General features: G+C 39.9%; 1 protein-coding gene across 3 annotated transcripts; it reads left to right on the forward strand.

The window, feature by feature from the left end:
- Nucleotides 1-682: 682 nt before the first annotated feature.
- On the forward strand, nucleotides 683-9,245 carry LOC145485443 (uncharacterized). 3 transcript variants are annotated; one of them, XM_081464119.1, is made up of 4 exons: nucleotides 683-1,080; nucleotides 4,504-5,723; nucleotides 6,747-6,821; nucleotides 7,467-9,245. In XM_081464119.1, exons 2-4 carry the CDS (start codon nucleotides 4,560-4,562, stop codon nucleotides 7,941-7,943), a joined length of 1,716 nt encoding a protein of 571 aa, XP_081320245.1. In that variant the 5' UTR covers nucleotides 683-1,080; nucleotides 4,504-4,559; the 3' UTR covers nucleotides 7,944-9,245. The 3 variants fall into 3 exon arrangements, with proteins under 3 accessions (XP_081320245.1, XP_081320252.1, XP_081320240.1); XM_081464126.1 differs by lacking the exon at nucleotides 683-1,080 and adding an exon at nucleotides 1,245-1,320; XM_081464114.1 differs by lacking the exon at nucleotides 683-1,080 and having other exon boundaries at nucleotides 1,266-5,723.
- The last annotated feature ends 3,029 nt before the right edge of the window (nucleotides 9,246-12,274 follow it).

A 12,274-nucleotide genomic window follows, 5' to 3' on the forward strand; every position in this document is an offset into this window, starting at 1 on the left:
TTATTGGATGACTTTCCCATGACTTTCCCTCCACCGCTCAGGGATTAGTATACCGGTCAGGGATAAGTGATCATCATGTGAGCCATCTGAGCATACCTCACTCGTTTATTTTTAAAATCTGCATCGAACGTGCGTTATGCGTGACGCGTGAGTTCGGCAAACATGAGCGTACGAAAGAGGGGGTACTTTATGCGTGAAATAGGATTATGAACCACCACCCGCTGCAACTATGTTGATTTCTTATTGATAAGAAATCTGCATTGAATTTCAGCAGCAACGTTATGTATATTATGCGCCAAATATACTTGAAATGCCCTATTGAGGAGGAAAAGAACTAAATATTTGTTTAATATTGCCTTTATTTCTCAAGATTTGAGCCACTACTTATGAGCCCAAGCTCACCAGTGATAAACAATATTGTTATCATTATTCGGTGCGAATTGACTTTATAAACGGCTTCCTAAATATTCTATTCGACTAATCGATATTTCATCGTCCTGGTTATGTTTTATTAGAAAATGTTGCTTTTGAGGAGGAAAATAATGGCATTACATGTGCTCACGTATTTGGTAGCGTGCATGCACGTACTGACATCTGAACCCGAATACCCAAAATGATGAAGCTGTGTTTGGATGGAGAAACGGGGAGGCGGGGGGGTGGGGGGAGGGGGCGGGTTTTTTTTATTGTTATAAACGTTTTCCATCGTTTTGGTTCCGACGACAGGAGTAGCCGTCGACCTTAGTACTTCAACGTAAAAGTTGTGAAAGGGTCTGGATTTATTTGCAAATGGGTTAAACACACAAGGTAAACAACTAAACAAAGCGAACGTGAGTAAAGTTGGATGAAACTCGATAAGTCACGGTCACGAGGTTCTTTGAGAAGTGACACTGTGTCAAAGATATTTCAACATGCTGATTTATGATGACCTTTGAGTTCAGTGAAACGTAATGATTGATTTACCCCAGCACATCCAGCGCGCATGTGCCCACTGGCTGACATGAATAATTATGCTCCCACGACAGTGTGCGCTCCACATGAAAGGTTAGTCACCGAGGTTTGCCCCTTGGACAAACAATCTTTGTAAGTATTTGAAATACTCAGCAGCTTACTACTTTAGCAAATGGATTACGTTGCCTTCGACGAAGGCTTATTCTTGCAAATATTCTACATTGCTGATTGTGGCTATCAAATCCGTTGTGTTGTAATTGATGGTAAACGTACTTTGTAAAAGTCACCTCCCAAACTGAGTTTACATCTAGCGCCAGAGAGTTCCAATACCTTTAAATTTTTAATCAGCGTTGCTGACACAACTCAGATCAGGTACGTTTTAACGGGAGGGCAAAATTCCTCAGATTCAGATGATTTTGTTCATTCGTGTACTGACAGGGAATTTGAACACTATCAGGCACTTCGAATGCTTTGTAGCACAAGTAGCGGAATGAAGCGCGGAATCGTATTCCTATGGGCGATAGGAAGCGACAAATGATTTCTTCGTGAAGCCAACAACACTTATTTCTCTTTATTGTGTTTTCCTTAGCTGAGGTGATGGGTTATTTCAAAAGAGCGCGTTAAAGCATGTTTTGTGATGCAAAACGTAATTATTAACACAAGACGCGACTGTCATTTGAATACTAATTTGTCACGCCGCGCTACAAGAAGAACAAATTCTTTCGATCGTGCTTCGCTTTTCAACAAATGACTGTTAGAATTGGAAGAAAACAAGTGTTCCTCGTGGATTAGAGGTCTCCAAGAGTGTGAAGGGTATGGAATATTGGTAACTTATTGTGTCATGGTTAGCAAGTCAAAAGGCAAATTAAACAAGAGGCTATTCAAAGTTATTGAAAGCTCGCTCAGTATCGCAGTAAAATATGCAAAGAGAGGAAGCGGATTCTTACATGAGAATTTTGCTGAAAATTTCACGTACCTTTTGTTTTCCAATGTTTAAATAACTCGTTCTTCTGCCCGTTTGAGGTTTCGAAAAGGCTGGAGAAACAAGAGCTGACATTTTTTGTAACTTTCTTTAGCTCTCATAGCAACACACGAGGGCAAGCCAAGAAGGCCCTGAGGCCATGAGTTTTGACCCTACTGATGTGTGCCATGTTAACTAAATTGAACTCGGAAATTTTCACTGCCATGATAACTTTGTGAGGAAATTGTCCTTTGTGCTGTGTTGTACTCAAAGTGTAGATTCTTGTTTGCTGAAGATGTTTTTGCGTGATACAGATACCCATGGCTGAGTCTTACTTGTTTTCAAATATAATTTACATATTTGTGGCTTCGGGTCGTGGCAAGCTTGTCGAGACTGAGCTTCACAGCACTGTTTTAACCTCTGTGGTGGTGTTGTTCTGTAGAAAAGAGCATCGATTGCTCCGTTCGTAATCCAGTCCTGTGTGGTTTGCTTCTACATGCTAGCAATGCTAGAGTCCACAACGTCTGCGTTTTGTTTTAATTGGTACGTTCTCCCGTCGATAACTTATTCTAAATGAATACGGAGGTAATAATGGGAAGGAGGAACAAAAGCGTAGCGATGATAACATTCAGTAATGTGTTTTCGTTTTACGACGAGGTAAAGACATTTGCCCAGACGTGTTATCGGTGTTGCGTTTCACGTCTTTCCATCGTGGCACTTGATATGTGCATTCCACCGCTCTTCAGCTGCAAATTGATGAGAGCGTAACATCGAAAGTCACTCAAACGTAAGTTTGCAAAATTGTCCTGCAGCTCAAACAGCCTCTCGCATTTGGAATGTCCACAGTCCATGTGAACACGTGTTGATCAGAGTCAATTGCTTGATGCCTGGCGAGTCAGCTCGAGTGAACAGAGTTTGTATGATTTCGTGTTTGTTCTCAGTGACTTAAATTCTGACCGATTAATATTATTGTTTTTTTCTAAGAAAACTGACTTGCATAAGAATATTCTTTTCGCACTTGTCCATGTTAATTCCAGTCTTAAATCCAATCCAAATTCATTGTAAGGTTGTTTAAGCATTTACAAAACCTCTATAATATGTTTTTAAACAGTTAGTGGGAATTGTTATTCATATAGAATAATACACGATCACACTCTACGACCTCCAGAATAAATTATTGTTAGTGCTGATTAAAATGCTCAAATCTTATGTCATTCAATTTTACGAATTCTCCGATTTACGTTATTCTTTGATGTAAGGAAGGTGGACGCGATAAAGTTAATTAATACAATTTGTTTGTGATAGTGGCGAGATTTGTTTGAGCCAAATACAGTCCTTAGGAATCCGGGACAAAGTGCAGGGCACCCAACGGATTGTTTGGATAATTTATCTGTTCGGAAGACCTTTAATCTCCTCCGATTTTCTTAAGTGAATGAGCTCCTCGAATTTTCGTGATATGCGAAATATAATGACTGATAAAATGTCTGTGGTTACCAAAGAAAGCCCACCTATGATCTGAGAAAGGCCACAACTGCTAATGTCTTCGGGAAATGGACATAAAAGCCCTTAGCTAATAAATTCAAGAAGATTCTAGAATGACAGGACAGATAAACAACATATATAACGCAGCTTAAAATTAACCTGCAGAGCTTTAGAAAGCACTCTAGATAGCCTAAAACAGTGTATTTACGCATTTAAGTGAACCTTCGTTGGGTGCCCCTGAGGGTACCACTAAAAGACATGCAGTATCGATTTGGCTCGTGTCGTGCTGTTTTATTTTGGTCCTTGATTTGGGTTACATGTAGTTTACAGTAGACAGGCCGAGGCTCATTTACTAGCACTAAATATAAATTCTTGCACTGATATCACGAGATCTACGTTACTGACGTTTTATCATCATTCAAAGTTAAATAACCGGCGCACACGTATAGTATAGGAAACATTTTTAATGAAACCAATGTCTAGGCGGATTATGTGGGAAGTACAGCTCTAAGAGTACGCACACGTATAGTATAGGAAACATTTTTAATGCAACCAATGTCTAGGCGGATTATGTGGGAAGTAGAGCTGTAAGAGTTTATCAAAGAAACTAGAACTGACAAAAGCCACAAGACGGGCAGGAAAATTTTACACCGCAATGGTTTCGTGACATGATTGAGGTCATAGAGTATGCGAGGTTTCAAAACAACTCTTTTTGGAATGATAACAGTTTCATTAGACGTGTGAACGTTTTTGTTTTTACTGCGATTTGAGTGCGTTTGAACAACACTCACGCTTTCGGGCATTGCGTAATTTTTGCGGGGAATAAGGTCACCTCCCCCCCAAGTCCGAAGGTGCCCGTACGCCTAAGGTGGCGCGAGTTTTTTGAGCCAATCGTTAAATGCGAATTACTGTAGACACGCAAATGAAAATCGTTCTTGATTTCGATTACTTAATCCTTGGTTGGGTTGGTCGAATGACCGAGCACGCGAGCGCACGTAAAAATCCCTCGCACGAGGAGACACAATGTGTGAGTTCCGGTGTGTTATGATGCTGTTAAATGTACTGATTTCTCTGAACACCTTTTTTCACTGAATGCTTCTTATTCTCCACAGTTTAAACTTGGCATAGACAAGTGACCAATCAACAGGGATAGCAACAAAGTGCCGCCATGTACTCCTTAAATGATATCACGAATGGTTGTCCAATCAAGGTGGAAAGTGTCCAGTCAAGTTGCAATGGGCACAGCAGTGAAGTGATCTCCATTAACGGGATGTCTGTTGTCAAGACAGAGAAATTAAGTTCACCTTGCAACACGGTTAGTCAAGAAACAATTTTATTGCCACAGGAGATAGTCTATGAAGTACCTTCACTTGGAGAAATCAACACTGAAGAAGATGTACTCAATATTCAAATAAGTAACGTCCAAGGAGCAACATCTGATCAAAACGTTGTCAAAAATGAACCTGTGGTTAGTAATTATGGTCAGATGAAAAACAGCGCTGTTGAGGACGAACGGTTGGCCTTTAATCAGACAGCAAGTCAAGTGGATAAGTCGAGCGACCAAAAGACACAACCAAGATTTGAAGTCGACCCAAATACGAAAAGTCCACTGGCAGAAAGTGTTCCTGATGGACAGCTGTCAAAGAACATGATAAGCCAAGAGGAAAGGTATCCAGTGGAAACCGAAGTGCGCGCTTCAGTGAATCAGTCAAGCATCCTTAATGGGGATCCACTAACCGAAACAGCAGGAAAAGAAAGAGGAATGTCTTTCACATTAAATTCCCACGAACCTGAGATATTACCATCTAACCATCTTAGCCATACTCCAAGTATTTCACAGATAAGTAACCAATACTCGTCGTCAGCTTATCAAATAAGTACCAATGGCACGTTATCACCTTATCAGGCTGATACAGAGGGGACATTGTCTACTTACCAGAATGGTACTCCTGAGATTGTGTCCACTCAGCAGATGTCTACCAACATTCCATCAGTTTATATGACCACACCTCTTTATCACATGGCTACCCACGGAGACATGCCAGGTTCCCAACTTGAAGCAAATATGTATTATCAGATGAACCACCACAACGAAATGTCCGCGTATCATGGTGGCTACAATTCACACAGTCCACAACTAACCAAGCCTCTCTCCCATGGTATGATGTCAAACAAACAAAGGGGTACCCTCAGTTGTAATTGTTGTTGTCATGCCCAAAACGAATCTTCACACTTTCCTGCTTTTGGTTTGGAAGCGCCACGCCCTTCAGTTATCATGGTGCCCGTCAATCGTCCCACCGCTGCTTCAGCGCTATCCCATGTGCCATATAAGGTAACGTACTGTTTAGTTGTTTTCAGGGGCGTAGTTTAGGTAGATTGATTGTATGTAGATTGATTGTATGTAGAATTCTTTCAAATCCAATCCTCCAAATGCAAGTTTAATGTACCATGAAAATTTCAAACAACATAAATTATAAAAACTCTTAGTTGAATCGGTGTTGTAAATTGTTGCAAATAGTTGCAAATGGTGGGTAGGATTGGTCTCCATGTGAAATGATGTAGTAGTGTAAGACATGTCAAGGTCTCTCTAAACTACTCCTTGTTTGGATGCACTTCCCATCATCTACGAAGGAATACCACAAAAAGTCTTCTTTGATGGGGTCATAAGTTTGTGTTCCAAGGTCTGGTTTAGCAACGTCACTTTGATCGACAATCACTGAGATATTTAAAATAATCAAGAGTCAGGTAAAGTTCTTCCTGTATCAAGGATTCTTTTGTCACACTTGACGATCTTCTGAGTATCCTGGTGTAAGCTGAACATTTACCAAATTAGTCGGTCAATACATGTACTTGTAATCTGACTGTACCCGTAAGTAGCCGCCATATCCGAACCTTTCCACCATACATGCTTGCCACTTTCCACTCTTTATTTAACGGGAATGCCGTATTTCCCTGCACGCCTAATGGCCCATTTCGGAGTTGCCTTATGCCTCTCTGTCAAAGCGAGGCCTGGCGTACAACCATTCATACGAAAATCAGTTTAATTTGCATGTGAATGAAAACTCATTTTCATATGAAGGGATGAACACCAAGATTCGCTTTAAGAAAAAGGCTAAAGGTAATTCGGAAATGGCCTATTACTGCACAAGCTTCAATCCCTAGGTGTGCCTGTGGCATCATGTTGTACCCTTTTTATTTGTAGGTTAAAATGTGACACTCGTTGAAATTTCAGTTGAAGTGTAGTTAAAGACAAATGGCAATTCCGTTTTACTGCGTGTTGTTAACAGCTGCATGCACCAAGCTGCAATCCGTATTTGTACTTAATTAAAGAAATTCCTGTACTATTTGAAAACAGGTTGATTCCACTTCCTACATGATGCCCTTGAAAAATCTGGATTATTCACGACAGGATTTTGCTGAACAGAGAATGGTAAGAGCTTTTATTGATTTCCTTCTTTCTTTCGGATTTCTTTCATTATTTACATGTATTTTCTCTTTGTTAAGGCTTGTCTTAAAGATAATGACGAAATCCGATAGGAAATCGAGCAATCTCAGTTTTTAGTGGACAAAAAACTTGTACCAGAATAATGTTAAGTACATTACAGTCCTGTTTGCATTTTCTATGAGCTATAAATATGAACAGTTGCCTGAAATAACACCCAAAACATTTTCCATGGGAACTCGAGGAAATAAATTTCAAAGCTCCGAGAAAATATGCAAACACAGGTAAAATTTCATCATCATTTTCATTTCACCAGTACTTTCAATTGTTTCTTATGAACTTCAAAATTTGTTTTCGACATTGGTGTTGTTAGAAATGATTTCTTTTGAGAAAATATTTAAAATAGTCGCCTAGAAGTTTACAATAGATGTAAATACTCTTCGTACAAAGCTTTTTCCACTTTTTACTCATACTTCTGGTGGATTCTCTTATTTTTATGGATTCTCTTATTTTTATGGATTCTCTTATTATTCTTATTCTATTATTATTATTATTATTCTCTTTAACAATTAAAGTTAAATAACTAATTGGATATTTTAAGTGTGTATAAGAGCTTATCTTAAATGTTTCCAGGAATATTCGGATGATTCAGACTCATCTGATGATGATGGAAACAGAAAACAAAAAAAGTATTTTCGTAAGAACATCGATGGAACAACCGCAAGATTTAAGTTGACGAAAGAGGACTGGGCGAGAATTCCAATCAACACATTTCCAAGCGGCGGCCGATTGTTGAGTGGCGACTGGACGCGAATCTTCCTCAGCAAAGTTAAAGAAAGCAACCCATGGTGCAGTTTGCGCTTCAAGAATAATCACGTGAGATCAGAAAACTCGCGGAAAATCCACTCAGCGGTGTTCTTCAGAGGAGGAGCGGAATGCAAGCGACCAGAGTGTAACGTGAAAGTGAGATTTGTCATCCGGAAAGAAAAAGGAAAACACGTGGATGTGACGTATGTGGGTGATGTTTGCCACGATAGCCAGCCAGGTAGGAGTGACGTCATAGACGACAGAAAAAGGAAGAAAATTGTTCGTCGCACATTTTCTTCTTAAAACTGAATCACCTCAAAATCCAACAATCGATTAATTAAACGAAGTTTTAGAAGTAGCTTATAGGCCAAGCGATGTTTGCACGACTGCAATTACCAACAAGATGGAGGTAAAGTTATTTGTATTACAGCGTGCACTAGCTACAGAGGGGGGTGGGGTGTAAACGTTGTTCGGAAGTGTTACAAGTGTGGCTTTTGTTGTATGAAACATATTATAAACTACAAATTTTTCAAATACTGTCTTGCTTCGTTTAAGAATCGTTCTTAAGTCTGAAGAGTATTTTCTAAAACTTGCGTAATGAATTGACAAGGTAAAACAGAAAGGATTGCTTTGTAAAACTTTGTTCGATTTTATAAATGCAAGACACTATATATTTATACTATTCAACTCTGGACACTATATTTTTATATATCGACTGCCTATTGTTACCGGTGGAGAATCTAATTTCAGCTTCTCTCATTCAAATAAGCCTTCAGAATACATATTTTATTTATCAAGACAAGACACCTTTAGCAATATCAGTGAAATAAGTACGTGTAATCAACTTAAGGAACAGTTGCATTGCAACTGACATAACTTCAGGATATAATCCAAATGATAAGGTCATTTTGGCCATGTTAATACAGTTTTGTATTTTTTTAATGAAACCAAACATAATTGGTACGTGCATAGTATATCACCTTTTAGTATAAATCTACCAGCGTTCTATCACAAATGCCGTTCTCTGATTGGCTACACTACTCACTAACTATTCTGTGATCGATGGTGAGGAGCGTAGCAGTGTGCCCTTGTTAACAAACCGAGGGCCGCTTCTTGACGTTTTCGAAGAGTCTGTGAAGAATATTTAGATAAAGTTTTGAATAACTAGTAGATTTATACTAAAACAATTAGATTACTCGCTCTTGATTTCTTTGCGTGATAGTCGGCTTGGGCTGCGCCCTCGTCAACTATCACGCGACATAGAAATCTCGAGCTCATAATCTAATTGTTTACACGTGAAAGAGCTCAGTCAGTCGCTCGACATACAATGTGATTCGTTTTGCGTTGAAGTATTTTTAAAGTTAGCTTTCCACCATAGGATTGTCGCGTTCTTTTTGTTTCATCATATTCATTCTGGACTTAACACAATACGGACACTAGTTCTCAAAAATCATGTAAGATTACACTTCGAATCGCTTTCATTTTGTATTTATATTGAAATGTTTAAACAAATCAAAACTCAAAGATGCCGTCTATTTAATATGTGTTAATTATCGTCTGAACCAAAACAGTCACTGAAATAAACAGAGGTATTGTGTTAAAGTACCAGTTGTACTGTTGCTGTCTTCTTTCTTCCATTATTTTATCCCACCAAGCTCCGTAACCCAGACGTATTTTTAATCTTTAAGCCGTGGTTAAATAAGGCTTTTTCCCAACGGAAACTGACTAAACCGCGAGCTACGCAGGATATTTCCAACTCAATGCTTCAGTTAACATTAAAATTCCCTCTCCCGTCATGAAATCTGCCTTTTTGGAAGGGGCGGAGGGAGGGGGCGTGGGGATGATAGTAACAAATACCGTAAATACAGTCAACATTTCTTCTCTTATGATCCCAAGATCTCAACCCACAAGTTGATATGTGACTAGACCTCTCGGATATTTAACAGTTATTCCACTGACAAGCATGCGTTGGATATGATTTGATAGCTAGGCTAAAATTATTTCATTATCCAACAAGCCGAGCGCGCGTGGAATCTGTTTTCTGAAGGTTATCGTATACCTTTAGAGGGGTCTCACGTCCAAGCGATGTAGCGCGTCCGGTTCAAACCGCAGATATCCAATGCCCCATATCAAATTAAAGGTTATAGAGCTGGCTATCAAACTATACCGAGAGTTAGGAAAACAAATGAATTGACGAACTTTTCAAGACCTTTAAATACGAACGTCCGAATCAGGGCGTTCAATTCGAATGGGCTTGTCTGTTATTATTATTCAATAACAATGTTTGAAAGAGATCAAAACGTAGCCAACTCAGTGGTAGTCCAGGGGGGGGGGGGCACGCCCTTATATAGGCTATATAGGTATGTGCGGCCCCAAAGGGTGTGATTTTTCAGCCGTTTCGGTCATAAATAGGGCATGGTTTTTGCACTCTAGTCTTGAATTGGGTATGTTTCTTAGAAGAAGCTACTTTTTCTTCCTTATCGATTACACCATCAACAAACGCCCTTCAGAACTTATGTTTAGGGCAACTTTGCCAGCCGAAACGGTCGTAAATAGGGTATTGAATTTTTGGTCAGGTCATAAATAGGGTAGCAAAAATTTCAGATTTTAGTCGTAAATAGGGTAAGGGTTTTAGGAAGTGCGCCGCACACCCCATCCCCACTTTTCCCGGAGTACTCCGCGCCCCCTTCCCCGTGGTGGTAGTCAAACAGAATTGAGTCCCTGACGAAATGAAATGCCAGTTGTCAGGCAATTTGTTAAGTTTTGTTTTTCTCCGGAGGTGCACTGCTCCCAAACCACTTATTTCTGAGCAATGATTGCTTCCACCCTCAAATCAAACAAATAAAATTTTGACCTTGTCCCTTTGGTCGGGCATTTGCAGTCCTTTCAAAGATCCGCGGAAGAGATTTGTACAAATAGTCTGATCTAGCCCCCACCCGTGGGGTATTTGCGACATTTGTTTCAAAAAAATAATTACAAATGCCCGATACTCCCCGGGGGAGGTGATAAGCAGGCTTGGAATTGACGGAGTCATTAAAGGTCCCTAGTCGTCCTAGTCAGCCTCCGCCAGTTTCGATGCCATGGAAATTATTGATATTGCATGGTGAAGCGAAATCTTATTGCTTTACTGTGTTCCTGAAAGTATGTCTAATTATCCTTAATGGTTTCACAGTGATTTCCTTCGCTTCGACATGCTCCGAATAAAATATAATAGCCAAACACTTGCATGTAAACAAAGACAAAGTTATGGCTGACTAGGGCCCTTTAATGCTCGCCTTACTAAAATGCCTGAATATAATGCTAGCACAATGAGCTAAAGTCGAATCCAAGTAAGATATTTGCGTTTAAGTTTGGTTCTCAAAACAAGAGCTTATCAGAGAGAGGTCTTTGACATTAACTATGATAAACATTACGTGTAGCTGCTGGACCAACCTTTATTTTTCATGTGCTCGACTCGTCTATGATGTATAATTTCGAAGGACCTATCTATCGATATGATCTAGTCTTTTCCACAAATATCCGGATATTTTTCGGTATATTTAGACGTTTCCCAGATATTTAAAAAATATTAAGATATTTATAGAATTTAGGTTTACTGAAATGTTCATAGCATTTTTGGCTGAGCCCTGTGTTTTCCTCGCTATTTTCTTGAGACAATACTCAGTTCTATGCCTGAAACAATCCAGTTCGGCGATTTCCCATTGGAAAAATGTATTCCAATAATTTCATACAAATCGCAATTTTCCAAAACATCAAGGTGCCTGAATAGTCTTCCTCTCAGTCCGTTTACTCCAGAAACCCGCGGCGACTTGAAAGCAAGACCAAAAGAAATAATTTTTCATTGGCTTTGGGCCACCGTAATGTCGACCGCAATCACTAACCTCTGTTAAGACAAAAACCTAATCAGAATAAACTGGACTTTAATGGCCCCCACGTGACAAGAGCAATGTAGAAGAAGCTGACAGTGCAAGCACGCGTAGCACGTGATCTGGTGGGTGACAGCACGCAATAACCAGCAGTGCATGCACGAGCAGCACGTGATTACCTGGGTGACAGCACGCTATACTTAGCAGTACACTCACGTGCAGCATGTGATCAGCTGGGTGACAGCATGCAATACCCAACAGTGCACGCACGTGCAGCACGTATTCCGCTGGTTGACCTTACACGAGGCGGAGTACACATGTCATCAGTACAAGATGGTTTCTTCGTCATGTCAGGGTCTTGTCAATATTACGGAGGGAGGAAGATTCCCACACCAAAAAGATCATAGAAGGCGAAGCAACCTTTTGTTTGGTTTGTAAACAGAAATTTCTGTCGAGGTGGTTATCAAGTGGAAAATGTTTGTTTATCTGTTTATTTTTTTGCTTAACCTTATAGTGGGACTAGTAGGATCTTTGCAGAGCGAATGCAGTTTACATACTTGATCTAACGATCTCTCAGCCATGGAAATCCTAGTTCTAGGAAGATCCTAGCGCCTGGGCCTTTGCATGTAAACTGAATACAGGAAACACATAGCGTTGAGATGATCTTCCTTCTAGGATCTTCGACGATCTTTTCCCCTTCGTGCACACATCCCCTTATACGGTTGATAAAGAACATGACATGCGTGAAAATTAAGGCCTGTTTCCCTA

The sequence above is a fragment of the Orbicella franksi genome, chromosome 1, assembly GCF_964199315.1.
Source record: "Orbicella franksi chromosome 1, jaOrbFran1.1, whole genome shotgun sequence".
NCBI classification, from domain to species: Eukaryota; Metazoa; Cnidaria; class Anthozoa; order Scleractinia; family Merulinidae; genus Orbicella; species Orbicella franksi.